This window comes from Juglans regia, chromosome 16, assembly GCF_001411555.2.
Source record: "Juglans regia cultivar Chandler chromosome 16, Walnut 2.0, whole genome shotgun sequence".
NCBI classification, from domain to species: Eukaryota; Viridiplantae; Streptophyta; class Magnoliopsida; order Fagales; family Juglandaceae; genus Juglans; species Juglans regia.
Window position 1 is genome coordinate 13,419,280 of NC_049916.1, and position 27,423 is coordinate 13,446,702.

Genomic DNA, 27,423 nt, shown 5'->3' on the forward strand with positions numbered 1-27,423 from the left:
ATCTAACGTATGCTAATCCTAATTTATGATCAAGCTACTTACCTTGTAGAGCTAATCCAATATTTCCAGCACGTAATCGGTCACCTATAAAATAGGCACGTAATTTGCATAAATTTCTAATTGAACACATACCTTGTAATTAAAACCCTAAATACATTAATTAATCTATATTTCCATAAATCTTTGAAACTAACGTGAGGGAGGAGCCAAGAGGGGTGGAGGGCTGGGCATGGTGGTTGGCCCCAATGTGCGTTGGCTTCTACGTGCATTGATGCTTGAGCTAGTGAGCTGCGTTTGTGTAAACCGAGTGTGAAGCGTGGAACGTGTGGCTCACGGTGGTGCAGTGGCAGCCTGTTGAGACGCGGAGGCGACCCACACGGTGGTTGGCACTTTTTGTCCAGGGAGCTATGGCTCTCGGCTTGAGTGCACATTGTCCATGTGCTGGGAAGGCTGGGCTTCTTCTCGATCTCATGCAATGATGGTGGCTAGTGCAAGGTAGTGGGGCACGACGATTTACACTTGAGAGGTGAGGGATAGGGTGTTGGGCTGCGACTTGTGGCGCCTCTAGAGGCTTGCGGTTCATGGGGAGGACGTGTGGCACTGCTTAAACATTGGGTCTTTTGAGGCGGGACGTGGGTGATCTTCGTGGTGCACTTGGTTGGGTGGTTTGCTGGTTTGCCGTGGGCTGTGGGGAAGAAATCGAGCAACTAAGTGGGTGGGGAAGGCTGGGTTGTGTGCATGGGTTGAACGTGAGTTTGGTGCTGCGGCTTGGGGAATTAATAGAGGGAAGGGAATAGGTATATAAACAAATTGGCCGAGGGTGCCGTAGAGTTCAAGCTGGACTCATTTAGTGATCAATGAGGAGAGAGAGGGATGATGATGGAAGTGGTGTTCGTGATCATCCGAGAGAAGAGAGTTTGAAATTTGAAAAAAAAAAAAAACTTTAACAGTTAAATAGTATATTTAAAGTAGGATTGATAGTGATTGATACTGCGTAGGGGACCTCAATCAGTGATATTTTAAATTGAAAATCTTCTAATGGCCGATCTTAAATTCTAAAATTAATTTTAGGGCTTTAAATAAATTCCTGGGCTTTATACCAATTATATATAAGCCCAGTTGGTCCATAAATATTAAATGGTCTTTAAATCCAATTTTTGGCCCTATAACATTCCATAATCTACCATAATAAATTTTAGCCTTGTGGACTATTCTGATATGACCCATTAAATATAATTTGGGCCCTATAAAATTATTCTTATTAAATCTCTAATTGCATCTGGTCGGGCCGTTACCCTGGCTACACCTATTAATATTAATAGAATTTTACTTGCAAAAAAAAAAAAAGATTGGATTGTTTTTAACCTCTAGGGTTTGGTTCAAGTGGTAGGGAACATGGTCTTGGGGGTTTACTCCCATGTGTCTAAGGTTCGAATCTTGGGTGCAAAGAATTTCTTGGGGGCCACATTCCATTGGTGAAAAGCCAATGATTTACCCTTATGTGTGATGTGAGCACGATACACGGGTCCAGGCTTTAATCAGGTAAAGACATGATGCGTTTGTAGAGTTTTCAGATGCCCTCATCATAAAAAAACACATGTATTGTTTTAATACATTTAGTGCTCGGCTAAGCATTGTGCTCCTGAGGTGGAGCTTCATTATCATGTGTCTGCTGCTGAGATGATGCTGTAGGCAGGGAGCTGTTTGTGTTATGTGAACCCTTTAACATGTTCCGAGTGTTGGACTAACATTAGTCTGCCTAAAATCTATCGATTTTTAAACCATCAAGTGTCTGTTTAAAATTCATCAAGGGCTGTTTCTTTTACTTGTGAAAAATGGTGTAGATGAATTTATAGGTTATGTTCAATTGGTCAGAAATCTATGTTAAAGTTTCGTTGGTTTTGTGGCGATGGACAAAATTCGAGGTTATCTTCTGGGATGCTTCTCCGATCCATTTTTATTTGCATGTGTGCTTATTGTCTCATTGGTAAGTTGGCTACTAGCACTGTTACTTCTTACTTTGCCCTTTGTTATTTTCCTCCATTCACAGAGGTTTTGTTGCACCTGCGGATATTCAGACATTCACTAATGAGGTTAAGAGTAAATTATCTGCCCGGTGTCAGGGTAAAACTGTCAAGTGTTTTGCTCAAGCTGTGAAGGAAATTTGTGTTGCATTTGATGATTTGCAAAAGAAGAAATCATGTGGTCTTGGAGATGATACTGATAGATCAGATGTTGGGTGTGAGGCTTCCTCTGTCAACGGTGTAGAGGATGATCAGGTAGAGGTTGACTTAAAGGTTGAGACTGGTAAGATGACATACAAAGTTGAAATATTGAATGAGGCTGTAAGCGATTCTGACTCAAAGTTAGAGTGCAGCTTACAGACACAAGGTGGAACTGAAAGTCCAGAAGTAAAGCCTCCTGTCTCCTGTCGTGCAAATGATAATTCTTCCTCTCTGGTCATTTCTCCTGAGAGCAGTAATAGAGTATCTGATGGTGCAAAACTAAAGGAAGAGGTATTACTGAAATCCTGTCCAGATAAGTCTTTATATCTTAAGAAAGAAGTGAATGTTGGTAAAAATGTAGAAGGTGATGTTTCCTGCACCAAGAAACAGGGCGAGGGACAGAAGGTATTGACAAATGATCACAAGTCGAAGAAGATAGGTGGTTCAAAGAAGAGAGGTGATAGTGCAATGGTAATACACAAAACTAGTACATCTGCCATAACGTTATTGAAGGGTGAAAATGATGGTCATTCTGTTGATCCCCCTGAACCTCTTGAGCGATTGAAAGATGGAATTAAGAGCAAAATCAATTCTGGTAGCAGCATACGCCAGTTTTGTTCTAGCCCTCTTAAAGCGGATTCTGGTAACAGTGCTATAAAAAAATCAAAAGATTTGCCAAGAGTGAAAAAACGTGTCAAGGTTGCTGATAATATGCGGGATCCTGGTATTGATCCAAATGAGGAGGCCGAGGAAAAATCTTCTGGCGAGGAAAAGAATGCCCAGAATGGACAGGGAAAACCTGATTGTGGTGCAAATGATGGTTCACATTCTGTCAAAAAGTCAAACCATGACGATATCGGTGATATTGCTGCCGATGGAGCACATACAAGAAGAAAAAAGAGCGCCTCTCCCAGCCCCAATTTGGTTTACAAGAAGGCATTGAAAAAGTCAGAGTTTAAAGGCTCAACATCATCTGTGAAACCTGATGGTAATCTGCCTTCAAGTGCCCAAGCTAGCATTTTTGGACCTAATGCTTCTGGGGATGAGGCTGCTCTACCCGTGACAAAGCGTCGACGTCAAGCAATGGAGGGTATGCCCCACTCCGATACTGCTCCCATTGATGATAAAACAGAAAGAAGATCTACTTCATTGAGAAATGAGCTGTCATCTTCCAGTGATGTTAAGGTTCCAGGAAACCGACTGAACAAAAAACGGAGAGCAGTTTGCCTTTTTGACGACGATGATGACGATAAGCCAAAAACTCCAGTTCATGATGGATCAGCCAGAAATATTACTTCGAATGTTACAGATGCTACTAAGAGCAGTGATGCACGTAATGATTCTTCCAATATCGCTGAGCAAGTTGGAGTTTCTGTTGCATTTGAGGATGGCCATTCAAAGGAATCTTCCTCTGAATTACATGAGTCTCTGTCACCAGGCAAATGTCAAACTGATGTGAAGAGAGATGAAAAGGAATTTGTTGCTCATGTTTCTCGTAGCTCTGAGCAGTTGTCATCCAAGGAGCAGTCATTGTTGAAGGTGGCAAAATTAGTGTTGATTTCCCCAAAAAAGTCTCCTCAGTCTGGTCCTACTACCAAACCACTGGCAGAACAGCATAAAGAGGCCAAAGCATCAATTAAAGTTTCTGGTACTGGTTCTCAGAAGAAGATTCATGCTGGGTCTGCTAAGGGTTTGGGTGTTGTTTCTAACAGCATGAATTCTTCTCAGAATCAAGAAACAATTCAAAGAACCAGGCCTTCTCCAGGAGGAAGATCTAAAAACACTCCTAAATCAATCTCAAGGATTGGTGAATCCACTGTTTTGACTGGGAAATTAGTGGAGTATAATTCTTTGCCCAGTGAAAGGTGTTCTCCCTTGTGACTATTTATCCATCTTGTTTATTTTACTTGTTTTTCTCATCTACCTTATTCATTTTTTTCCTTTTTATTTTATTTTTCAGAGGGGAATCTGGTAGGGAAGATAAAAATGGTTCCCTGGTTGATTCTAAGACTCCAGAATCTGTTACGTCCATGAAGCATCTTATCGCTGCAGCACAGGCAAAAAGGAGACAGGCTCACTCTCAGAATTTCTCACTTGGAATCTTTACTTCTTTTGTGTCTTCCTCTGATGTCCAGGAAAAGAGCCCCAGTCCACCTACAGTGCAGTCTCTTATGACTGCTACTAGCAATATGCTGCAGGCGGATTTGCAAGGATTACATAGTCACACAATTTTGGCTTCTCCATCCAATCATGGTCATCAATCTGCATCGCGAAACCAACTTGATATTGAAGACATTGAGGAGAGAAGAGTTAGTTCAGGCCCCACGACTGCTGGAGGCTCTCTGAGTTGTGGTACTGATGCAGCTGTGGCTCGTGATGCTTTTGAAGGAATGATAGAGACTTTGTCAAGGACTAAAGAAAGTATTGGACGTGCAACTCGCCTTGCTATTGATTGTGCAAAGTATGGAATTGCTACTGAGGTAGGTTATATAATGTGCTTAGTGCTTGCTTTCTTTTATTTTTTTTAATTGGTTCACACCAAAAGATGTTAATTGATCTGGATTGTTAATAAATAAAAAATCCTTATACTTGTGCACTGATTGCACTTTTTTAGGCAACATCATCATTTTCACAATTTCTCTTGATGAGATATGGGTCCGAGCAACTAGTGTCACTATGATTTATTGTTAAGGTGGTAATTCTTTTTCTAGTTCACAACTCGAGTTGTCTTTATGTGTCACTTGTTTAATGTATACTCTATAATTGTCTGGGATATGTTGCTAAACTAGTATTAGGTAATTCTGACTTCCTTAGTTCAAACAAGTAACGTTTAATGCATCTTAATTGGTCTCTCAACTCTTGTAGTTTCTATCTTCTATCTACTTGTTTTGATTGATGCATATATTTGATGAATCTTTGGTTGTGGTTTTTGTGCAAAACTCTTTTTTTTGATAAATGGTTTTATCTACAACTTCGTAGACCCGTATGCTTCTTCAACGGGTTGATGCACCCATTGTTTCAGATATTTCAAGGTCTTTTGACATTTGGCATTTGTCTCAAGCAGTAAGCAATTTGTATGGGCTTGGTAGAGGTCTAGGCCATGTTTGGTTTCCCCACTTTTTTTTTCAAAATTACTCTTAATTTTCAAAAATCAAACCAAACATCTCCAATTAACTTTTCAACTTTTTATCCAATCACTACCCAAACACAAAAATCCGAACAACTTTTACAAAAATAAAACAAAAACTACAATTAAAAAATTATATTGGAACAACTTTTCAACTCTACCATCCACTTTCACAAATAGATTTCGATTTGAATGGGGCACTCAAAGGAAGACCAAGATATTTCATCGGCAGTTGGGGCTTTCTAAGATGTGAGCCATGCTTTCCACATGGGAACCTTCCCCTCTGGGACTACTTTTGATTTAGTCAAGTTCACCTTCAACCCTGAAACAGCTTCAAAGCATAAAAGAAGTGCCCTCAAAGCTCGAATTTTATCATGGCTGGCGCAACTAAAGATTAGGGTATCATCAGCAAATAATAGGTGAGATATGTGAAGTGAGCCAATATTTGCCTCCCCCACTAAGAATCTGGATAAGAACCCGCCCTCCACGACCCCTGAAATCGTCTTGCTAAAAGCTTCCATTACAAAAACAACAAGTAGCGGAGATAGAGGGCCGCCTTGTCTCAAGCCTCAAGGTGTGCCATTCACGAAGACAGAAAAACAAATAGTAGGGATGCATTGTTTGATCCAAGAACACCATTTTGAGCCAAAGCCACATCTCGCGAGCATATAGAGCCAAAGCCACATCTATGGTGGTGTATTTGAAGGGAGAGAAATGCAAGAAGCTTTGAAGATCAAGAGCAGTCAATGGATGAGTTTAGAAGTTTATTTTTCAATACTCTACTCTATGGGTCGATCGTAATTGATTTTAATGTATCGCTAAACTAGCATGCATAGGCGATGCTCTTGTATATGTCCTGTATATTTGGGTCTTTGTCTATTTTGTGCTCAATAAAATTTGGTTTATTCGATAAAAAAAAACAGTTAAGATTTGCTGTCTGCATTGCTTGCTCTCCTTGTTCCCATTTAATCTTTGATTGTATTTTGTATAAATTTTAAGTTTTGATAATGTAAGGAGTAATCAGAGTCCCTTATTCTATCCTACTATCTATGCAAAATATGATGGGCAAATATTGGGAGATTGTTGAGAGTTTTGTTGAAGGTACCATCTCGTAGAGGTCGTTGCGCATTGACAGAGCCTAGGGTTATTTTTAAGTGAGATGTTTTGAGAGTTTTCTTTAGCTTCTTTGATCATATGAAACCTATAAAACTAATTTATAAGTAGGTATGAATATATAACATTAGGAATATTAATATTGCATCTGATGGTTAATGGTTGTGTTCGGCTGTTTATATTACCTTATGCCGTCTGTTCTTATATTCTTTTTAATCAACAAACAGTATGATGGAGCAACCGAAAATACGGAACCATTTATGTTCAGAATGTATAGCTCTTGATTTTACATATCAAAATGTATTAAGTTTTGAGAGTCATGAAAGGTCTTTTTTCTTGGTTCCAATGTAGATCAGTTGGTTATTCGTCAGAGAACGATAGGCGATAAGATTTACTGGAAGAGGTGCTATTCCTTTGGACTAGACTTAATGAATTTGAATTCAATACCATATGCAGGTAGTGGAACTTCTCATACGAAAGCTGGAAACTGAGGCTAGTTTTCATCGTAAGGTCGACCTGTTTTTTCTTGTAGATTCCATTACCCAATGCTCGCATAGTCAGAAAGGTATATAGTCTTTAGAATGGTCCTCATTTTTAGTGATATGTCAATCTTTCTTTCTTTCTCAATTATTGGTGCTTGTATCATTGTTTCGAAACAATGTTGTTTAATTAGGATGGTAAATAATATGTAGGTGTTGCTGGAGCTTCATACATTCCTGTGGTTCAAGCAGCATTGCCACGTCTTCTTGGCTCTGCTGCTCCACCTGGAGCTGGTGCTCGTGAAAATCGTCGTCAGTGTCTTAAGGTAAATTTACCTTGATCTGCATGTTTGAGATCATTCATGTTGTTTTCGAGTATTAGGAAGCTATCTTTTCTGCCAGGTTTTGCGGTTGTGGCTTGAGAGGAAAATCTTACCTGAATCTATTCTTCGGCCTTACATGGATGACATTGGCGTTTCAAATGATGATGCAGTCAGTGGTCTTTCTCTGAGACGTCCTTCACGAGCAGAACGAGCTGTAGATGATCCATTAAGAGAAATGGAAGGCATGCTTGTTGATGAATATGGGAGGTCTGCAGTATATTTCTTTTCTTCGCAATATTTTCTAAGCTCTCATTCTTCTACTTATTTTTTGTCATTCATACGATCATCGATCCTTTGAGAATGAAGATTGGACATTGTTCGACATGACTTAGTCAGTTAGTACTTCAAGACTATGTCGGATACCCATGGACATGGAGAACACTTCTGAAACTATTTGACATGCCAAATCCAAAGAATAATGATATGACTATTCTGGCTTTGAACAATTAATATTTTTATTTTGAAATTCTCTCTCTCTCTCTCTCTATATATATATATCTGTCTACTTATAAAAAATATATATATCTCTCTTCACCCTGACCCCAAAAGTAAAGATGCTATTGATTTTAATAGATTTCTAACCAGAAAATAATTGGTAAACAGATCAATTATGAAACAGATCAAGATTACTGTAAAATTTCATTTAAGTTAATAACATTCCATGGCAGTGTTGCGGACAAAGTGATCAAGCCTTCATTACAGTCTAGTATGAGTAATATAATGCAGACAAATACACAAAAGATTTATTGGCTTTCGTGATAGTATCAGTTATCATTATCTGTAGGACTTGAAGTTAGTGATTCAAACCTGTATTTGGTTTTTCATCAAGGAGTTTCTAGTATAATTTGTGGTAAATTGTTGTATGATCCATTCACATACTTGTGCCATCTTGAATACATTGTCTTTGTAGTTTAAACCCGCCCACATGTGCGTTTGTCTTGGCCTTGGACTTTCTGATACATTTTGTTTTCTATTGGTTGTTGTATCAGTAATGCTACATTTCAGCTGCCCGGTTTTTTATCTTCCCATGTATTTGAAGACGAGGAAGAAGATTTTCCAGGCAGTTCATTCAGGGAAGCTGGTGATGCACCAGCAGTGGATACAACCCATGCATGTGAAGAGTCAGAAACTCATATAGTTCCACCAAATGACAGGCGCCATTGCATCTTGGAGGATGTGGATGTTGAGCTCGAAATGGAAGATGTTTCAGGACACTTGAAGGATGAAAGACCCTCATTCACAAATCGTTCTTTTGAAACTGATTCACAACAACAGAGCTTGGATAAGGCCTCTGAATTTACTCCCAAAAATTCCACCAAGTTGCCTCCACTGCCAGAAGGTTCTCCACCTTTGCCTCTTGATTCTCCACCGCCACCACCACCTTTACCTTCTTCACCACCACCACCACCACCACCCCTATCATCTCCATCTCCACCACCTCCACCACCTCCCATATCACAGCCACCACCTCCACCACCTCCCCTTTCACAGCCACCGCCTCTACTGCCTCCCCTATCACAGCTACCACCTCCTCCTTTATCCCATTCTGGTGCTTCACCTTTGTTGATTGCTCAAGCTTTACCAAGTCAGCCTTCATTAGTCTCCCAACCATTTTTACCACATCACTCATCAGTACAGTCTTCGCCACAGTTGCCATATCAACCACCTGTACCACATGAATATTGTAGCACTGCTAGTGTAAGACTCTTGACTCTTGTTTTCTTTACTTTATCTTGGTTATATTGGTTTATCTATCATATCAAATTCTTTCTACTGTTTACAGGGCAACCAACTTGTCCAAATGGCTAGTCATGGGGGTCATATTGATAATGCGCAGAAAAGTGAAATGTTTCAACAACAGTCACTGTGTTTTGCTTCAACAGGAGTTTCCAATTCTCGAGAGCCATCTGGGTTTAATTCTTCAAGGCAATTAGAATATGGACACAATGAGATGTATTTAAACCCACAAATTTCTCAACCCAATCAACAATTTCAACAAGGTGAAACCTCTTTTACACAAAGACCTTTACACCCTGCTCCACCTCACAACCCATCCAGTCATTTCTCTTATGCAAAACAGACAATTCAGCAACATGCTCAGCATCCATATCACCATCCAAATTCTTTACCGTCCCTTCCAGATGGCCAGAGGCAACTTGTTGCTGATGAACAATGGAGGATGCCCTCGGGGGAATTTAAAACAGAACATCAGCATGGTGGGTGGATGAATGGAGAGAGAGCTCATTTGGGACTGACGTTTGCCCAGGAAGGTACCCATTCATACTTTTTGCTAATCCTTGTGGTTTTTTTTAATCTTATTGTGCTTCTGAGAAAATGTTAGTACATTTTACACATACATCACGTCTTTTTGTCTGTGTGCTATTTAAGATATAAACATTCCATGATTTCCATGAACTAAGTATTTGGGGGCCTCATTAAATGTATTCTGGTCCTATCTGTTTGGGGTCAATCACAAGCACCGAACCTTTAAAATATGCTTCTTTTGTCTTTACTTGCCAAATGTTTGAAAGGACTTGTGATATTGGATGGTATAAATTGCTAATAAATAGTTCTAAATTTCAAGTGCCTTAGTTATAAAATTATAAATTTGTCTTACATTAAAAATTATATATATATATATATAGTTTTTGATAAGTAGATAAAAATTATATATGAATACCATAAGATACAATTTACTAGTTATAGGCTCTATTCTTATGCTGCAACCAGACAAGATAATAGGAATAGCCAGAATAGTGATTTCTAGTTCTGTTGAAGTTTCGGTTCTGTACTAAATGTGCCCTAAGCTTTTCGAATGGTCATGTTCAAAGTTCTGGGAATTAGTTGTAAAAGAATCGAAGTCTTGAAATACTTAGGGTGCACCGGTTCAATGTTATTGATATGCAGGTTTGCTTGTGTGCATTTTTTATTTTTATTTGTACGCCCACAAAGACCCACGCACACAAAGTGCCTGTTTGGTTTTGCGTCTGGGAGCTTAAAAAGTTCTTTTTAAACTTTAAAGTACTTTTATGGTAAAAAGATATTGTTTGGTAACCAAACATTGAGGCACTTTTAGAATTAAAAAAACCCCCCAAATGTACATTATAGAAAAAGCCTCTAATTGATGCTTCTCCTGGGAAGTGATTTGAGTTCAAATACAGGACGGAGTTTTGGTTTAATGAAATGTGCAATTGACAAAATAGCCATCCCATTTGCAACTGATAATAAAACTATTTTTCTTTCTCCTCTCTTTATTCTCCATTCTGCGGTGTCTTCCAGAATCTCAGATCTTATCACAATCTTCCTCTCATTCTTGCAAACCTCACTCAATATCCCGTTTGCGTAAATCAAGAAGACCGTGGAACATGTCTGGCAAGCACAGGAAAATTATGTAGCATTTCAACACCAGTTACACAATATTCCAAATGAACTTTGTGCAAAATTTGAAGAAGAAAAGCACATAGCAGTGCCCATCAAAGATAGGAAAGAAGACAATGAAAACAAAAATAATTATTTTTTTTTCTAAGTAAGAAATTTATTGAAAAACCACGTAATTAGGCATAGTCAAAGTACACAAGAAGTATTCAAGAGAAAACACCTAATTACAAACTAAAGCTGAAAAACAGCACGAAAGTTGTTGGAACTAAATCCATCCATTACAATAACCGAAGCCCAAAGCAAAAAAGTATGAAAAAAGAAAGCCCTAATCCCATCCACCAAGCGTTTTCTATTATCAAAACAGGGTCCATTCCTCTCATTCCAAATACACCACATAAGACAGGAATCATCTTCCAAACAACCGCAATTTGATGATTTCCTTGAATCCCTCTCCAACAGGCCAAAAGATTCCCTACACTCTTAGGCATCACCCAAGAAATGCCAGACTTGACAAAGACCTCATCTCACAAAGCCCTCGACACATCACAATGACGAAGAAGGTGATCCACTGATTCTCCACACCTTTTGCACATAAAGCACTAATCCATTACAATGATTCCATACTTTCTCAGCTTATCAATAGTAAGTATTTTCCCATGAGTAGCCAACCACCCGAAGAATTGGACCTTAAGAGGCACTTTGCATCTCCAAATATTTTTCCAAGGGAAAAAATCACTAGAAGAATGTGGCACCAAGACTTTATACCGAGATCTAACCAAAAACTTCTTATTACCAAGCTGATTCCAGGTTAGTCTATCCTCCCCTCAAGATTTTAAATTTAAGGCATAGAGCAAGCTGTAAAAATCAGTGATAGCCCCCACCTCCCAATCTTGAGCATCTCTAATAAAACTTACTGACCACTGAGTAAAACCAGCAGTGTTGCTCATGCAATCAGCTACAGAAGCGCCTTTATCTGAAGCAATTCTAAAGAGGGAAGGGAAAGCAATCTTCAAGGCCACGTCTCCACACCATAAATCATGCCAAAAACGGATCCAAAGAACTCCCCCCATCCATTGCGAATGAATTTCCACACTCCCACTCCATATGCTCCTCTAACCTCATTTGAGCACCAACCTCCCCAAATACTCCCATATTTGGCATCAATAACAATCCTCCAAAGAGCATCCACTTCCTGATGGTACTGCTACAACCATTTCCCTAAATGTGCCTTATTGAAAGTTTTCAGCTTTCTAATCCTTAAACCTCCTGAATATAAAGGAGAGCAAATCTTATCCCACTTGAGTAAATGTAATTTCTTCTCATCCTCCAATCCACCCCACAAGAAGTCACGGAGTATCCTTTCTATTCTATTAGCCACTCCTGCAGGCAAAGGGAATCAAGATAGGAAATAGGTTGGGATATTTGATAAAGTACTCTTGATTAAGGTGATTCTACCACCTTTGGACAAGTAGATCCTTTTCCAGCCAGCCAACCAACTTTGAATTTTCTCTAAAACCCCATCCCAAATTGCCTTGGATTTAAAAGGTGCCCCCAAGGGAAGACCAAGATATTTCATAGGCAAAAAAGACCTTACATCCCAATATATCAACCAAATCCCCTAGATTATTGACCAAACCTACAGGGACTATTTTAGATTTGGACAAATTGACTTTTAAACTAGATACAGCTTCAAAACATAACAAAAGTGCCCTCAAAGAACGGATCTGATCAGAATTTGGCTCACTCAGGATCAAGGTATCATCTGCAAAGAGTAAGTGAGAGACATTAACGTTGCCATGGACGGTACTGCCCACCGAGAAGCCCGAGATAAAAACCCTATCCACCGCTGCCTTCAACATTCTACTTAACATATCTATAACTAAAACAAAGAGAAAGGTTGACAAAGGATCCCCTTGTCTCAATCCCCGTGAGCTGTTAAAAAAACCAGCTCGAGTGCCATTAACCAAAACTGAAAATATAGCTGAAGAAATGCAATACTTCATCCACTTACACCATTTTTCCCCAAAACCATGCCTACCAAGGATATATATAAAAAAATTCCAATTGACATGATTAAAAGCCTTCTCCATATCCAATTTGCAAAGGATGCCTGTAACTCTGTCTCTAATTCTACTCTCCAAACATTCATTAGCAACGAGAACAGAGTCAAGAATTTTTCTACCCTTGACAAAGGCATTTTGAGATTTTGTGATGATCTTCCCCATAACCAAACTCAAAACGGTTAGCGAGCACCTTCGAGATAATCTTGTACACACCACTAACAAGACTAATTGGTCAAAAGTCCTTCACCTATACGGACCCAACTTTTTTAGGGATAAGCCCAATGAACATAGCATTAAGGCTTTTCTCAAATTTCATAAAAGAGTGAAATTCAAGAAAAACCTTCATGATATCCTCCCTGACGATGTCCCAACATGCTTGAGAAAATGCCATGGAAAAGCCATCGGGTCCCTGTGCTTTAGCTTTGTTCATACCTCTTATCACATTAAGCACCTCCTCTTCAAACATTCTCTCCAACCAAACTGCACTAGGCTGGTCAATTGAATCAAACACAAGCCTATCAACTTTGGGTCTCCAAGAAAACTGCTCCGTAAGAAGCTTTTCATAAAAAAGGACAATGTGATCCTTAATGGTTGAATGATCCATAAGAACACTACCATCCGAGTGGAGCACCTAAGTTGCATTATTTCTTCTATTTCTATGAGAATTAGCAACTCTATGAAAGAATTTGATGCATTTGTCTCATTCCTTAAACCAAAGAGCCCTAAACTTTTGTTGCCATGAAATCTCCTCCTTTAAGACTTTTGTCTCAAGATTAGCCTCCTGGGTATTTTTTTCCCTATTTCGTTGGTTTTCTCTTTTTGGCCCCTAGAACTGAAGAAGTATTAAATTATGGCTTTTTGCGCAAGGCAACGAATGCCTTGGGATATCGAAGATGAGCTATTTGCAAGATCTGTCTTATGAATGAACATTTGTAGTAATAGCTCAAAGAATGAGTTGGGATGATTAGTTGAATTTTGTCCAAACTATTTTAGCGTTTGTGGTTAGAATAGGCCATTGAGTAATGGCTGCTAATAAATTAGAGGGAAATTATAGAGAGGAGAGAGAAAACACTCGTGTGAGAGATACTATCTCGTCGCTGCCTTGGCTGGCGAGTGGTTGCTCACTACTTGCTCAGACATCATCGCTAAGCCTCGGCGATCTCACGGAGGGTTGTCGAGAGCTGGTCATCTTGCTGGCGAGAAATACACCTGTGCGTAAGGAGTATTACCCGTAAGAGAGAAACCCATTTTGCCGTAACCTAGGTCTGCAAGTGGCTCCTGACGGCACATAATAGACCGACAGACCCCGGCGTCTATGCCGAGGGTCGTCCAACATTGGTCACCCCTCCAGTAACCTGGTTTTCTTCTAGATCCATTTTTGGCATTCGTTCTGCCGCCACCCACACTTATCGGCGAGAGACACAACACGGTCGGCACAGATAAAGCCGAAGGACCCAGGCGACCCCGCTGAGGGCAGTCCGGCGTCGGTCCACCCTCCGGTGACCTAGATCTCGTTGTGTTGTCTCTCAGAGCACTTTGGCGATCCTCCCGACGGCTCCGTTGGTCGTGCCGTCGACACAGACTGAGGCAATGCTCTCCAACGAGTCTTCTGGGAGTACTCCGGCGTCAAGCTTTGAGTTTGAAACCGTTGGTCTTCACTAGTGGTCCTTAGCCGTGTATCTGTGTAGTAGATTTCTGATCTGGTCTCAATGTGATGATGAATGGCTGTTGAAGGAGGTGAGTTGGTCAGTGTGGGTTCTTCTATGGTGTTAGTCATAGAATCTAAATCCTTTACTCTGGTGAAGGAGGGGTGTATGTTGGCCATTACTAAAAGGGGTTGAAGGGTGATTTCTAAGTTGGTTTTGGGTTCAACAACAGTGCAGTGGCTAGCTAAGGCCATGGAAGCGTGCACAAAGGATGAGAAACAAGGTTTTTTCTCCACTGTCTGGGAAGGTAGATGCAGTTTCACGGTGCACTGCTGCTCAAATGCTCGAGGACGTTATATGGTGGTAGAAGAGTAGTGTGGTGGTGGGAGGAGGAATTTTATTTTCATTCCTGAGGAGGGGGCAGTGGTTGGGGAAGGATGTGGGAGGTGCTGCATGACTTTTCCTTCGGCGAGAGAGGGAGCAACGGTTTGGAAGGACAAGGTGCTGCAGGACGTGGTTCTGCTAGGGAGCCGCGTAGCAGACATGTCGGTGGCGTGTCAGGGAAGGGAAACTTGGAGGTGCACAAAGATCCTAGCACATCCTCAGTGGCGAGGCGATCCTATGCAGCAGCTCTAAAGACGGGCCATGCTTTGGGAGTTCAAAGTGAAGGGGATCCGCAAATCACGTCTCAGGACCAGTTTGTTGAGATGCACAATTCCTTAGAGGAGATGAAAACCCAACTTGTCGAGCTAAAGGTAGCGATAGCTTTCTTGTCTTCGAAAATAGACCGGCTTTTAGTTGGAGGCAATAGGGTTGTCAAAAACAAGATAGGCCCGAATCATTTAAACCCATTTAAAGGAAAATGGAAGATTGGGTTCGGCTCTATCCCTATTTCTAGATCCAGGAGAGTATGGCGGGTCAAAAGGAAATCTAGGTTGTTTGAAGCAGGGTCTACATCGGGTATTGGCGTAGAGACATCAATAATGGAATGTCATTCGCCTCATGTAACACATGATAGATCAATAGTCGGTACTACACCTTTGGTCCCCAAAGCTCCCTTGTCAGAGTTGAAGGGAAATAGTGTGTGTCAAGGTCTGAAGGAGATGTAGAAACCCCATAGGTGAAGGGACCTGCTGTCACCCCAGAATCTTCAATGGGGACCATGATACCATTGGAGCGAACCAATGGAGTTGCTGGAGAACCAAAGGGTTTGGTGTTGGTGCCTCATGTAGATGAATGTCTAGAGTCGGGAGGGGAGTGTAATTGGATACTGTGTCTGGGGATAACGTTGCTCTCTTGGTGTCTCTTCCACCAATAGCAGGGCTGGATTTTGCCTAAAGGTAATGAGATTCAGCAGTTTGTGGGAATTTCACATGGAGGATGTGAAGACTAATTCAATGAACTAATCACTATGATTGACGCAAGCCACGCGCTTGAAACCAAAAGTTTCAAGAAAAACAGGGAGTTACAGCGTCTTTCTTGGGCAATCAACTACAACGCTAAGGGTGGTAGCTCAACTAAAGGGAAGTCTAAAGGGAGGACATTGTGAAGATGGGGAATCAAGGGTTTGGGGTTGGGTGTTTTGATAGAGTTTTAGTTCTACGAGAAACAATGGTTGGGGACCGGTTTGGTGTATTTTGGATTTTTTTTTTCACGGGCTTTTTGGGTCATTTTGGGCAATCTGTTTTCTTGTATACATTCAGTGTACTTGGTTTCTCCTTTGATATATAATATTTTTTTACTTGTAAAAAAAAGAGTATTTTTTTCCAGATCAGTAGCAACACTTAGTTTCCTTTCCATCTCATCAATCGAGAGAACCCCTATAGCCTCTTTTTCATCAAATCTATGTAACTCCTTGAAAAGAGACTTTCTTTGATCCTTAATGTTCCCAAGCACCTCCTCAGTCCATTTCTTGAAGTCATTCTTCAAAACTTTGAGTTTTCCAGTTAAAACAAAGCTGGGTGTACTCGAAAATTGATAAGAAGACCACCACGCTCTCACCTTATTTTCAAAACCAACAACGTTGAGCCACATGTTCTCAAATTTAAAATATCTCTGCCCCTTATGAATATCCCCACAATCAAGAAGGATGAGAAAATGATCAGAGCACAATCTAGGCAGACGTTTTTGACATAATTCAGGAAAATTCGCCTCCCAAGAGGGTGAAACAAGGAATCTATACAGCCTAGACCATGCCCTCGGGTTCGACCAAGTGAAATCACCCCCTGTCAAAGGTAAATCAACCAAGCCCAGATCAAAGATTAAATCAGAAAAACCAACCATGGTCGAACCAATGCTGGAATCCCCTGACCTTTCACTCGGAAACTGAGTGATGTTAAAATCCCCTCCAATACACCACGGACCCTCCCACCAACTGTACAAACCAGCAATCGCATCCCAAAGGAATCTCGTCCCTGTCAACATTGGGCCCATACACACCAGCGAAAGCCCACCCGAAACCATCATTTATACATTCAAGAAAGAACAAGCCACAAGAAATTCTCCAATATACTCATCCACCTGCGTTACAACTCACTTGTCCTACATCAAAATAATACCCTCTAAAGCCCCCTGAGAAGCCTGTGATACCCATCCAATATATGAACAGCCCCACACACTTCTGATAATGTTTCAATCAATGAACTTCAATTTGGTTTCTTGCAAAAAAATGATGTCTACTTTCCATTCCCGAATCAGATTTCTTACGTGAAGATGCTTGCACGGGTTGTTCAACCCCCGTACATTCCAAGGGCGGATCTTCGGCTTCATAAATTATTGCTGATTGCCTTGTCTTTAAGCTTACCTTTGCTTGCACTACCATCCCTTGCATTGTAATTGATAGAGCATGACAATCTCTTAAGCTCTTTTTCTTTTTTTGAAAAGGATCTAGCCAAAAGAGGCTGTCTTGCCTCAATAGCTATGAGAATAGCTTTGAATTGTTCGTCAACGTCCTCGCAAAAAATCCCTACACAGTCACGAATTTCATCCACCTTCTGTAAAACCCAATCGGAATGTAAACTAGCCCAAGAGTGAGCTGGAGGCAGAGAGTAGATGGGACTAGGCACATCCCCTGTATCTTCCACTCCATTAATAGAAACATCCACCCTAGTCCCCTTGCATACCAATTGCAAATCATGCTCATCATCAAACTGAACATCTGAAATCACCAAATCTGCGGCCTCATTTGTGCACAAAACCTGGAAAAATCATCCTCATTGATAATTTGAGGAGACACCCTCACAGATTCGTCATCCATGACCATTCCAGAAGCAGAGGTGTGCAACTAGTTACAATTTGGGTGAGAAGGGATGTCATGCGAAGCAGAGATCAACGCTTGCAAAGGAGCTAGGGGGTCGTCGGTGACCAGCGACATGTTCTGTGACGATAGTGAGGTTCCTCGAGCAACCGCCGGCGATGACTAAGACCTATTCATGTTCGTGCCTGAGGAAGAGGCACCAAGATGAGCTTTAACCATTGGCTTTGACATAGGAAGAGGGGCACCTGCGACCGACCACAAATTCCGTGACAACAGAGAGGTCCCCCCTGAGCAACCGCCGGCGACGTTGGAGTCCAAAACACATTCGTGCTCGAGGAAGGGGCACCAAGATGAGCGTTGACCTTCGGCGCTGTCATAGGAAGAGAGTCAACGGTTGCGACAAGTTCTAGGACAACGAAGGGGTCTCCTGAGCAACTGCTGCCGACGTCTAAGTCAAATACGCGTTCGTGCCCGAGGAAGAGGCACCGGGATGAGCATTGACCTTCGGCGTTGGCATAGGAAGAGTCACTGGTTGCCCGCGACAAGTTATGTGATGACGAAGGTGTCCCCTGAGCAACCATCGGCGATGTCTAAGTCATATTCACGATTGAATTTGAGGGAGAGGACCCGAAATGGGCTTTAACCCGCCACGATAGAGAAACAGGCTTCGGGCCCAACCCATTGCCTCCAATATTGTCTTTCAAGCTCGGCCCATTGACCTTACCAGTTGCAGTCTTAGGCCCATAAGCTTCGGCAAAGGAGGAACTTAAGTGACTGGGCCCCTTAAAACACTACTTAAGCCCATAACCAAGCCCAAGCCCGAATCAATTTTATTCATCAAGACATTGGTCTTTTCCAGAACACCTGACAACTTAGCTCTTGCTGTCCATAACATCCCTTAGACTTCCCCAACTGACGGGATACACACAGAATGTGAACCACCAACCCCACAAGCCTCCTTATGATGCCATTTGTTAGCATGTGAAGAGAACTGCCGTTCATTTTGAAATTCACCACCAATCACCTTCCCCTTCCTCTGATCATCACCCTCTGTACCATTAAAGCTATTACCTACCGGAGGACATGCCAGTTTCTTCAAGATTGATGCAAATGATGCATCGTTTGGGAGGAAGGCCCTTCCCACTGACGACATGTTGCTTTGTCCCTTCCCATGCCTCTCCCGAACATCAATAGCCTGAGCATATTGGACTTTGTTTTCCTCTTCCAGAATAGGGACTTCAGAACCAGTCATCAAACGCATGTAAAACGCGAATTCTTCCCAACCTCTACCATGTAATCCTTCGGGAATAATCAAAGAGCCCCTTTTTCTCCCATACTCCTCCAATGACAAAAAATGACCCCTTGAATTAGCATGACGCCGAATAATCACAACTCTATTACTGTCCCTCAACTTTCTGAAAAATCCATCACGCCAAGGGTGTGCCAAACATTCCTCCGACACCTTTGCCACCCATGACAACATTGGCACTTTAAGAGAGTCAAACCTAACCACCCTTCTGCTCCTCTCAGAAATGCGAATATAATTTCCTCCCTATGAAAAAACGAAGGACTTTGATTCCACCTTCAAACTTCTAGAATTCGACATCAATTGCTCCTCTCACAAGAAATAAGTAAAAGGAAATGAATAGAGAGACAGAAAAAGAAAAGGACGAGGTTAATTCTCGCGAGAAGCGCCAGAATTAGCCATATTTGAACGTTGAGGAGAAGAGAGGGACCAAAGTTGCCAAAGTTGAAAAACACAAAAATAATTAATGGAGGAAGAAGAAAGAGAAACAGCAAAAGCTTGGAAGAGAACCAGGAAATTGGTGAAGATACAAAAAATACAGCAGAAGAAAAGAAAGGGGGAGACCACAATTGAAGGGTAACACAATACAGTCAAAAGAATCAGTTGAAGAAAAGGAATGAACAACATGGAATTAGTAACCAAAATTCTTCAAGATGAAGTTTTCACAATAAACAAAGAATAAGAACAAGCATAAATTGTAACACCCCCTTCCCGTAGGATAGAGATATTACTAACATTCATAACATAATGCCCGGTAAAGAGATTCATATCCTGAAATACCTCATTTATTGAAAAGCATCAAAATGTTAAAACTAAATTGAACATAATTGTTTCGAAAACTGAACGTAAAGTAGAAGAACATAAACTAATCCTATGAATGACATAAAACAAATCTAATTCTTGTGTGAATATCACTTATTCCTTCCGAATTCTTTGTACTAAATCTACTCCTGGCCATCCAGCTCTGCGTCATAATAATCACCATCTGTGAGAATTAAACATAGAAGAAAATAGGAAGACAAACAAAAATGAGTCGAATACTCAGTAAGTAGCACATCATACCGTAAAATATAATTTGGCCTAGCATGGACTTAATTTCTGAAGACTTTTCACAACATACATACAACATCACAAATTTACAATCATACACGTAACATAACTTTCTAAAAAACTTTACATACATACATATATCGTCACAGATTCATATAGCATACGTATTCATCATTAACATGAGTGGAAGCATACATAATCATGGCAAACATGTAACGTGAATGCATAATAACTTGTTTATCTTGTCTTAACATGGAGTGAAACACGCTTGAGTCCGTGTTTCACTTAACTGGCATTACATGGAGTGAAACACGCTTGAGTCCGTGTTTCGCTTGACTTGCATAACATGGAGTGAAACATGCTTGAGTCCGTGTTTCACTTAACTGGCATAATATGGAGTGAAACACGCTTGAGTCCCTGTTTTACCTAACTTGCATAATATGGAGTGAATCACGCTTGAGTCTGTGTTTCACCTAACTAGCATAACATGGAGTGAATCATGCTTAAGTCCGTGTTTCATTTAACTTGTGGTTAACCACGCTTGAGTCCGTGGCATTGTCTTAAAACTTCTTATCTTTCTTAATGCATGAGAATTTATTAGGCTTTATGAACTTTTCTAACATGGCATATTCTTGTTCATGAGATAACATAACATGGCATATTCTTGTACATGGCAAAGCTTAACATGACATTGTCTTGTACATGGCATAATATAACATGATCTGAACATTTTATGACATTCCATGGCATACAGGATCTAAGTACTACATGAACATGGCATACATGATCTAAGTATTACATGAACATAGCTTACATAGTTTGGCTATTCTATTACATGGCATACTTGACTTGAATTACTACATGAACATTTCATGGCTTCCATATGATTTTAGTTACATTCAAACCATCAAACAACAAATTCATTCATTCAAGCCGAATCTCATATTTCATCAAAGATCATGAAAGGAATCTAACCTTGACTTGTCTCTTAGCGTAGCGAAGATAATCATCATAAGCACATCATATTTTCATACATAACAATAACATTCACAATATGCATACATTTATATGATCATACTATTTACTATTTACTCTTAGCGCTGCTTCCTGATTTCCAACTTGTAGCTCATTACCTATACGAGATACTCGACGGTACTAATTTTCTAGATAAATGTGTCGTGGTTGTTTACGTGATTAAAACAAAATTAGAATTTTAACATAGTAGTTATTAGGGCTGTGCAAATGATCCATAAGTCCGATGGGCCCGTTTAAATTGGCCCAACCCGACCTGCATTTTGTCGGGTTATTATATGATCGGGTCTCAACCCGACTAGTTAACGGGTTTGTATTTTTATTTTAACCTGTCTGTAAACCATTCTCATCTTCAGTTCTCCAACTCGCCCAGATTAAAACGCAGATATTCATGCCGCCCAAAGTCTAAAACGCAGATATTCATGCTTAGTTACGAGTGATGGTCTCTGAGCCTTATACAACTTTCCATGGATTGAGTCCGATGAGGGTTCACTGAGAGCCGACAGACATGCAATTTTCTTTTAGAGAACCTTAAACATCTTGCGAATGGGATTTCTTGAATCTTTCCGTGCCTTCTCCAACACATCATGCGTATGTCAAGATCTGAGGACTATGGACTGTGCCGGCGAAGCAGGAGCCCATGAATCTAGCGTCGTGTGAGCTAATCTCTACGGGGGTGCCTGGTGGGAAGAAGGATTGTTGTGCGTATCTCATCGCAATCAAGGATGGATTACTTGTTTACATTACTTGCCACTGGAGGATGGATTCGAAAATCAAAAGGGCCATCTCACACACACACACACAAAGAACTGTTTCGCCGATTCCACCAAGAAATCTAATTTATGCATATCTCATTGCCGTCGAGGTTGTTGGTCTTTCAATTATATAGGCTAGGGAAGAAGCTTTTGGTTTCGATAGGTATACAAATCCACACGGCTTCTTTCATGGCTTTTCTTCATCTGAGAAAGGTACAGTATCGTGAAAAGGGCAGATTTACTGGGTCATACGGGTTTGACCCGGTTTTATGTTGACCGGGTTGGTTCGGATCGGGTTGAGCCCTGAACCAGAGCATTTCGGGTCAGGTCGGGTGTAAACCCGACTGTTTCAGTTCGGGTTGCCGGCCTAGTAGTTATCTTGTTTCCTTGCAAAATTAATAAATGCTTGTAATATATAGTTAATCGTGACTAAATAATTTAGTAGTGTAATGGGGTTTTTGTGTGAAATACGAGACCAGAATAAACATTAGGCCCACATTGATTCAGTCCACTTAGAAAATAAGGAGGCATTCGACCGACTGGGCTTAAGGCCCATTCCTAGATTAAGAGGTAGAAGCTTTTGCTGGAAGGCACAAGGCCAAGACACAGAGAGCTCCTGATTATGGGAGGCAGTCGTGTGATAACAGGGGACTCACCGAGGGAAGGAGGCTAAGGCGACGGCGGCTTTGGGGTGGCTGGAAGTGACCGGCGACGTGACTGGGTCCTCTGGCAGTGGTGCGATGCAAGAGAAAGAGTGAGGGAGTTAGATCAAAAACTGAAAATCACGCGAAGAGTGAGAGATCTTGTCGGGGACTTATCGAAAAGGAGTGGGTTCAACGAGGTTGGGCTGGTCTGCAATTTCTGGGCAGCCGGGGTAGTGCTCCGACGTCCTAGGGCATAGTATTAAACTTATGCGAAAGTGAGGTCTTCCTCCAGGTATTTTTGTGTGTATAAATCAAAGGGTTTTCGTGGGATTTTAGACAATGGGGAGGGGAGTGGCGTGAGTCCTCAGGAGGTAAGCTAGTCTTTGAAGTTGGCTACACTTAGGAAATTATTCCTACGAGGATATGGATTCTGAGAGGATTTTTTAAGAGTTTGAGTTGGGGTTAGTCTCAAACTAGGAACCTAATCTAATATGGGAACCTAATGGATAAACTATACGAAGGTTTTGATAGGGAAAGAATCATTATTTTAATTTGTCTGTTAGCATATTTCCTAAGATGATAATAAAAATAAAATAAATAAATAAAAAATATAATACTAGTTTTAAGCCCTAAATTTGGACCCGTATGGTACATCAATAGTTGAGGGAGTGAAGGACTGAATGTCTTTGTATTTGGTGATCTATTGGGTCGGACTAGTAACTCAAATAGGGACTCTCGTTAGACAAGAATGATTTTCAATTTGACTATTTGAGACTCAGTCCATCGTTAAAATTTGTCATGGAAGAAAATCACTGGTTTGTTATTTCGCACTCCAAGTGCTTGTGGAATGCTTCATGGGTACTATGATGCCCCCAGCTACCTGTTATTAGGAGATAAGGTGACCGAGGTGTCGGACATATAAATTTGGATCGCATTTTGTTACGTTCTATTAACTTTTATCATTGACCTAGCATATTTCTAGTTCTTATTCATTCACTTGATAATTAACGACATACCGGATGATTTAAACTACAACCCAAGTACTGAAAATTGCAGACACCAAGTTAAAAATATCACAACCCTGTCCAAATAGTTGGGCCACATCAGGCCACTTAGTTACCAACTTAACATGGACAAATTGTCTTCTCCTTACTAGTTGTAAACCTTAACTGGCCTTAAAGGTTGACAGTGCTACATCAGGCCACTCAGTTACCAACTTACAGTAATCTATACTTTCATTTGATGTTATTATCTTTGTTCTTGCTCCAGATGGGTAGTAAAAGCAGAACTATGGTGTAAATTTTGATGATATGAATTCTCTCACACCTATCTTATAAATCATGAAGTTTTTATCAGTCGTTTTATTTGTTTATATGATTTTATTGCTATTTTAAATTTGAAATTTAATTGAAAGATATTATATTAATTTTCTATTTTTCTATCATATCCTGAATACATATAATCTTTATATGAAGTTACATAAAAAATATTTTTTCAAAAGTTAGAAGTATGAAATCAATCAGTATAAAATTTTAAAAAATTCCTATTAACCATTTTGGTATAAAAAATAATGAAAATTTGAACCATTTCATTTTTTTTTTATAAAAAAAATAAAATAAGCTATTTGAAATAAAATTTTATATTGAAGAATAACAGAACTTTAAATGTCCTTTTTTGTTTGTAAAAGCACATTTATATTATCATGTTACCTAACGGGCATAATAGTGTTAAAGCACTTTAGATTTGTGGTTACCACACAGTTAAATAGCTATTCAGTAATAGAGCTTTCTAATAAAGTTATACATCTTAAAGCTCTACATCAAAAGCTCTATTATTGGCAGTAATTCTAAACAGGCACTTATTCTGCCATAATTGGGTTGACAACTTTAGCTTCATTTGAGACTTACAAATTTAGGAAAAGGTCAAGAAGGCTGCAAAAGGTTGAATCAGTTCCATACTTTCACATGCACTCGTGGATAACTGACTACATATGTACGTGTTCATTATTTGCATCTGCTTTTCGTGCATAGTTTACTTATAAGCTTGTTTTTTTATTAGTATTTGTTCCATACCATGGACTGGAAATTCCAGAAGCTTCTCTCTTTTCCCAGTTTGTGTTTCTTATGGGCATATCTTCATCATCTAGGTCCTGTATGTCTTAAGCTAATGTTCTAAGTTGGAGGTTAATAGAAAGTTTGAAGTGCATATATACAGAATGGTTTTAAAGCACGTTACCATGGCAGGTTATTTTCGGCCACACCTTGAGAGGCCATTGGCAAATAATATTGGTTTTCAGCGGCCAGCCCCTAATAATCTACCAACTGGAGCTCCAACATCAGGTGACCTTCCCTTTCTAAAAGCCACTGCCAATTATTTTTTAAGCAACCTTATGTACGATAAACAAGGCATGGACATGCCTTGATGTTGGGTTGTCTGGTGCCCTATGCAACTACACAGAGGATATGTCTTGATATGCCTTTGTCGAGTTCTGGAAATTACGTTTGGTTCTTGCCCAAAGAAGTTGATCTGCTTGTAATCTTCATTAAAAAACCTGTAGCTCTTTCATTTCCCAAAAAAAAAAGAAAAACATATAAAGTAGAAAGGAAAAACGATTGGAACTTAATCTACCTGCCATGATGAGAATATTCTATCTCAGGACTAGATTGGATGGGAGAGACGATAGATAGAGAGGAAAGCTGTCAGTGTTAGTTTTGTCTTGAACCTTTGTTCTTGTTTTTTTTTTTTTTTTTAATTATCAGGTAAGATTTTATAGTTGTAATTTTTTGGTATTTTTGGATACCAGATTCACTTCATTGCTTGAATTCCTTACCCATGTATGGTTGAACAAAACTGCCTACATCCTGTCTTAGTACCTGTGCTTGCTATACTATTTAGGACTTGAGTTCTATTACAAAGAATTATTTTTTGACTTCATTTTCTCCAGGTCAGGCTGTGTCCCAGATGTTTCCTTGTAGACCAGACAATTCTTCTCTTAACTGTTGGAGGCCAGCTTGATAGTCTCAAGTGAGAACACCTATTGGTTTTCAGTACTTTGCAGCTGATTTAATTTAGAAGGAAATGCCTTACCATTCTCCAAATGAAGTGGAAGGTCACATGTATGTAATGTGACAAATTTATCTGAATATTATATTTTGGTGCCTATTTTAACATTAAATGCACATTACAGGGGAATCCTTGTCAGCATATTTTAAATAATTGGACGGCCATTTGATCAAATATTCCCAAAATTTCCGTTTGCTTCATTAAGCAAACATTTAGGACTGCTACAGCCACAAAACAATTCCACAAAAGTAAACTCACAAACTGACATTTCTCATATTCTGTTATGCACATTTCTGTTTTTGGGTTTACTTTTGTAGAATTTCTTTATAGCTAAAGCATTTCTCATATTCTTTACTCGATATCACTCCATTTAGTTCATGTACTCCTTTGTTGGCTCATAGAAACCTCTTGTTATTGTTATTGTTATTATTTTCCTTTTGGCTTGAAGGGGGTGTTCTTGGGTGAGCTAATTTAACTGGCATTCTCTTTCTCAGGTGATCAATTTGTCTTACCTACTTTGGTTGCACCAAGTAGCAAATGCTAATTACGTATTGCCTCAGAGTAGGATTGAATTTCAGGGCAATCCATCTACACTTGAAGGCAGTGTTAAGAACTAGTGGAGGCTCTGGGCAGGACTCTCTATATTTTAATTTTTCCGGACAGGTGTATCCCGAGAACATTTTCTGCCTAGTGTAGGCCCATGTCTCTGACTTGGTTAGTGCATCTGTTTCTTAACTCTTGTAATTATTTTAGTATTTTGTACATATCAATGAATTCCTAAACCAAATTCGAGATTTGGGGAATTTAAATTATTCTTCATTGGACATTGTTCTCTGCTCTCATCATCCCTTACATATATATGTAACATGTTCCACTAATTGGGTTTGTGTCATTCCTGTCCCTTGTCCCTTCCCTTATTTTACTTGATATATGTGTAGGGTTTAAGTTACTTTTGATTTAGTTGCTATCACTCAGGAACATTTTATAGGTTGACTGTTTTGGTAATTTCACCATTGGCTTATGCAGTCTCCCTATAGAGCCACCCTACTCGCAAAGGATGAAGATGATCTGAGATTAAACTCTTTCTCATCTTTAAATTTTATTCTCTTATATTTTAGAAAAAGCATTAAATAAAGGATTGATCCGTAAATAACATGATATTGATATGAAGTGAATCATTAAAAATTATTGATGTTGTAACATTACCAGCCACAGAACACGACTGTGCACGCGCGCATGTCTTTGTATATTATATCTATGTACGATGATGGTATGACATTTGCAAAGGGTTACACTTGTTCAAACCTGAACTTGTACCTTTACATGCACACATACAGACAGATGTGCGCCTTTTTTTAGTGGTGATAGTGGGATGCATGAGAGCTGCAATGCTTTGTCACTTAAAATTCTTCTCTGCCATCCATTCCTGATCTTAGTTAATCTTTGAACTGATGGACTGCCCCACACATAACTTATTTCCATGTTTGTGTTGATGGCGAAGTCTTATTCATTGGTCTAGTATCTTTAGATTCATTATTTTGGTTGTCTTAAGTTTCAAACGTTATTATTCTGGAGTTCGGTTGGTTTTCTTCCCTTTATATGTTGAACTTAGGCACATATTTCTTAAATGCACCGAATTCTAGCAGCCTTTTGCATGTTTTCAGTCACCTATCAGTATGAAATGCTAGATTGTCAATGTCCAAGATCCTTGTCAGGCTTTCAGTGTCATTTACATTACCAATCGGTAGAAACTCAACTTAGCCAAGTTAATGTTGAACCCCGACAATGCGTTAGAGAAAGGAACAAGCAATGCAAAGAGTTCAAATGCTTTGGGTTTGCCTCTCAAAAAATCATTGTATCATCTGCAAATGCTAGATTTGAGATCAGAAGTCCTCCCTCATTA

The 27,423-nt window shown here is 39.9% G+C and overlaps 1 protein-coding gene across 13 annotated transcripts in view; it reads left to right on the forward strand.

Annotated features, from left to right (window-relative positions):
• LOC108998135 (ENHANCER OF AG-4 protein 2-like) overlaps window positions 1-27,423 on the forward strand; it is a 46,632-nt gene that overhangs the window by 10,101 nt on the left and 9,108 nt on the right. For 3 of the 13 annotated variants that reach the window (XM_018974585.2, XM_035686716.1, XM_035686713.1), the window contains exons 3-12: window positions 2,051-4,090; window positions 4,186-4,705; window positions 6,922-7,030; window positions 7,158-7,270; window positions 7,347-7,534; window positions 8,317-9,025; window positions 9,111-9,597; window positions 24,701-24,796; window positions 25,402-25,573; window positions 26,015-26,234. In XM_018974585.2, the coding sequence (XP_018830130.1) occupies window positions 2,051-4,090; window positions 4,186-4,705; window positions 6,922-7,030; window positions 7,158-7,270; window positions 7,347-7,534; window positions 8,317-9,025; window positions 9,111-9,597; window positions 24,701-24,796; window positions 25,402-25,472 (4,333 nt within the window). In that variant the 3' untranslated portion in view covers window positions 25,473-25,573; window positions 26,015-26,234. Of the gene's footprint in view, window positions 1-2,050; window positions 4,091-4,185; window positions 4,706-6,921; window positions 7,031-7,157; window positions 7,271-7,346; window positions 7,535-8,316; window positions 9,026-9,110; window positions 9,598-24,372; window positions 24,450-24,700; window positions 24,797-25,401; window positions 25,574-25,644; window positions 25,769-26,014; window positions 26,235-27,423 lie in introns of those variants that run through there. The other 10 variants (XM_035686715.1, XM_018974590.2, XM_035686714.1 and 7 more) reach the window with 10 other exon arrangements.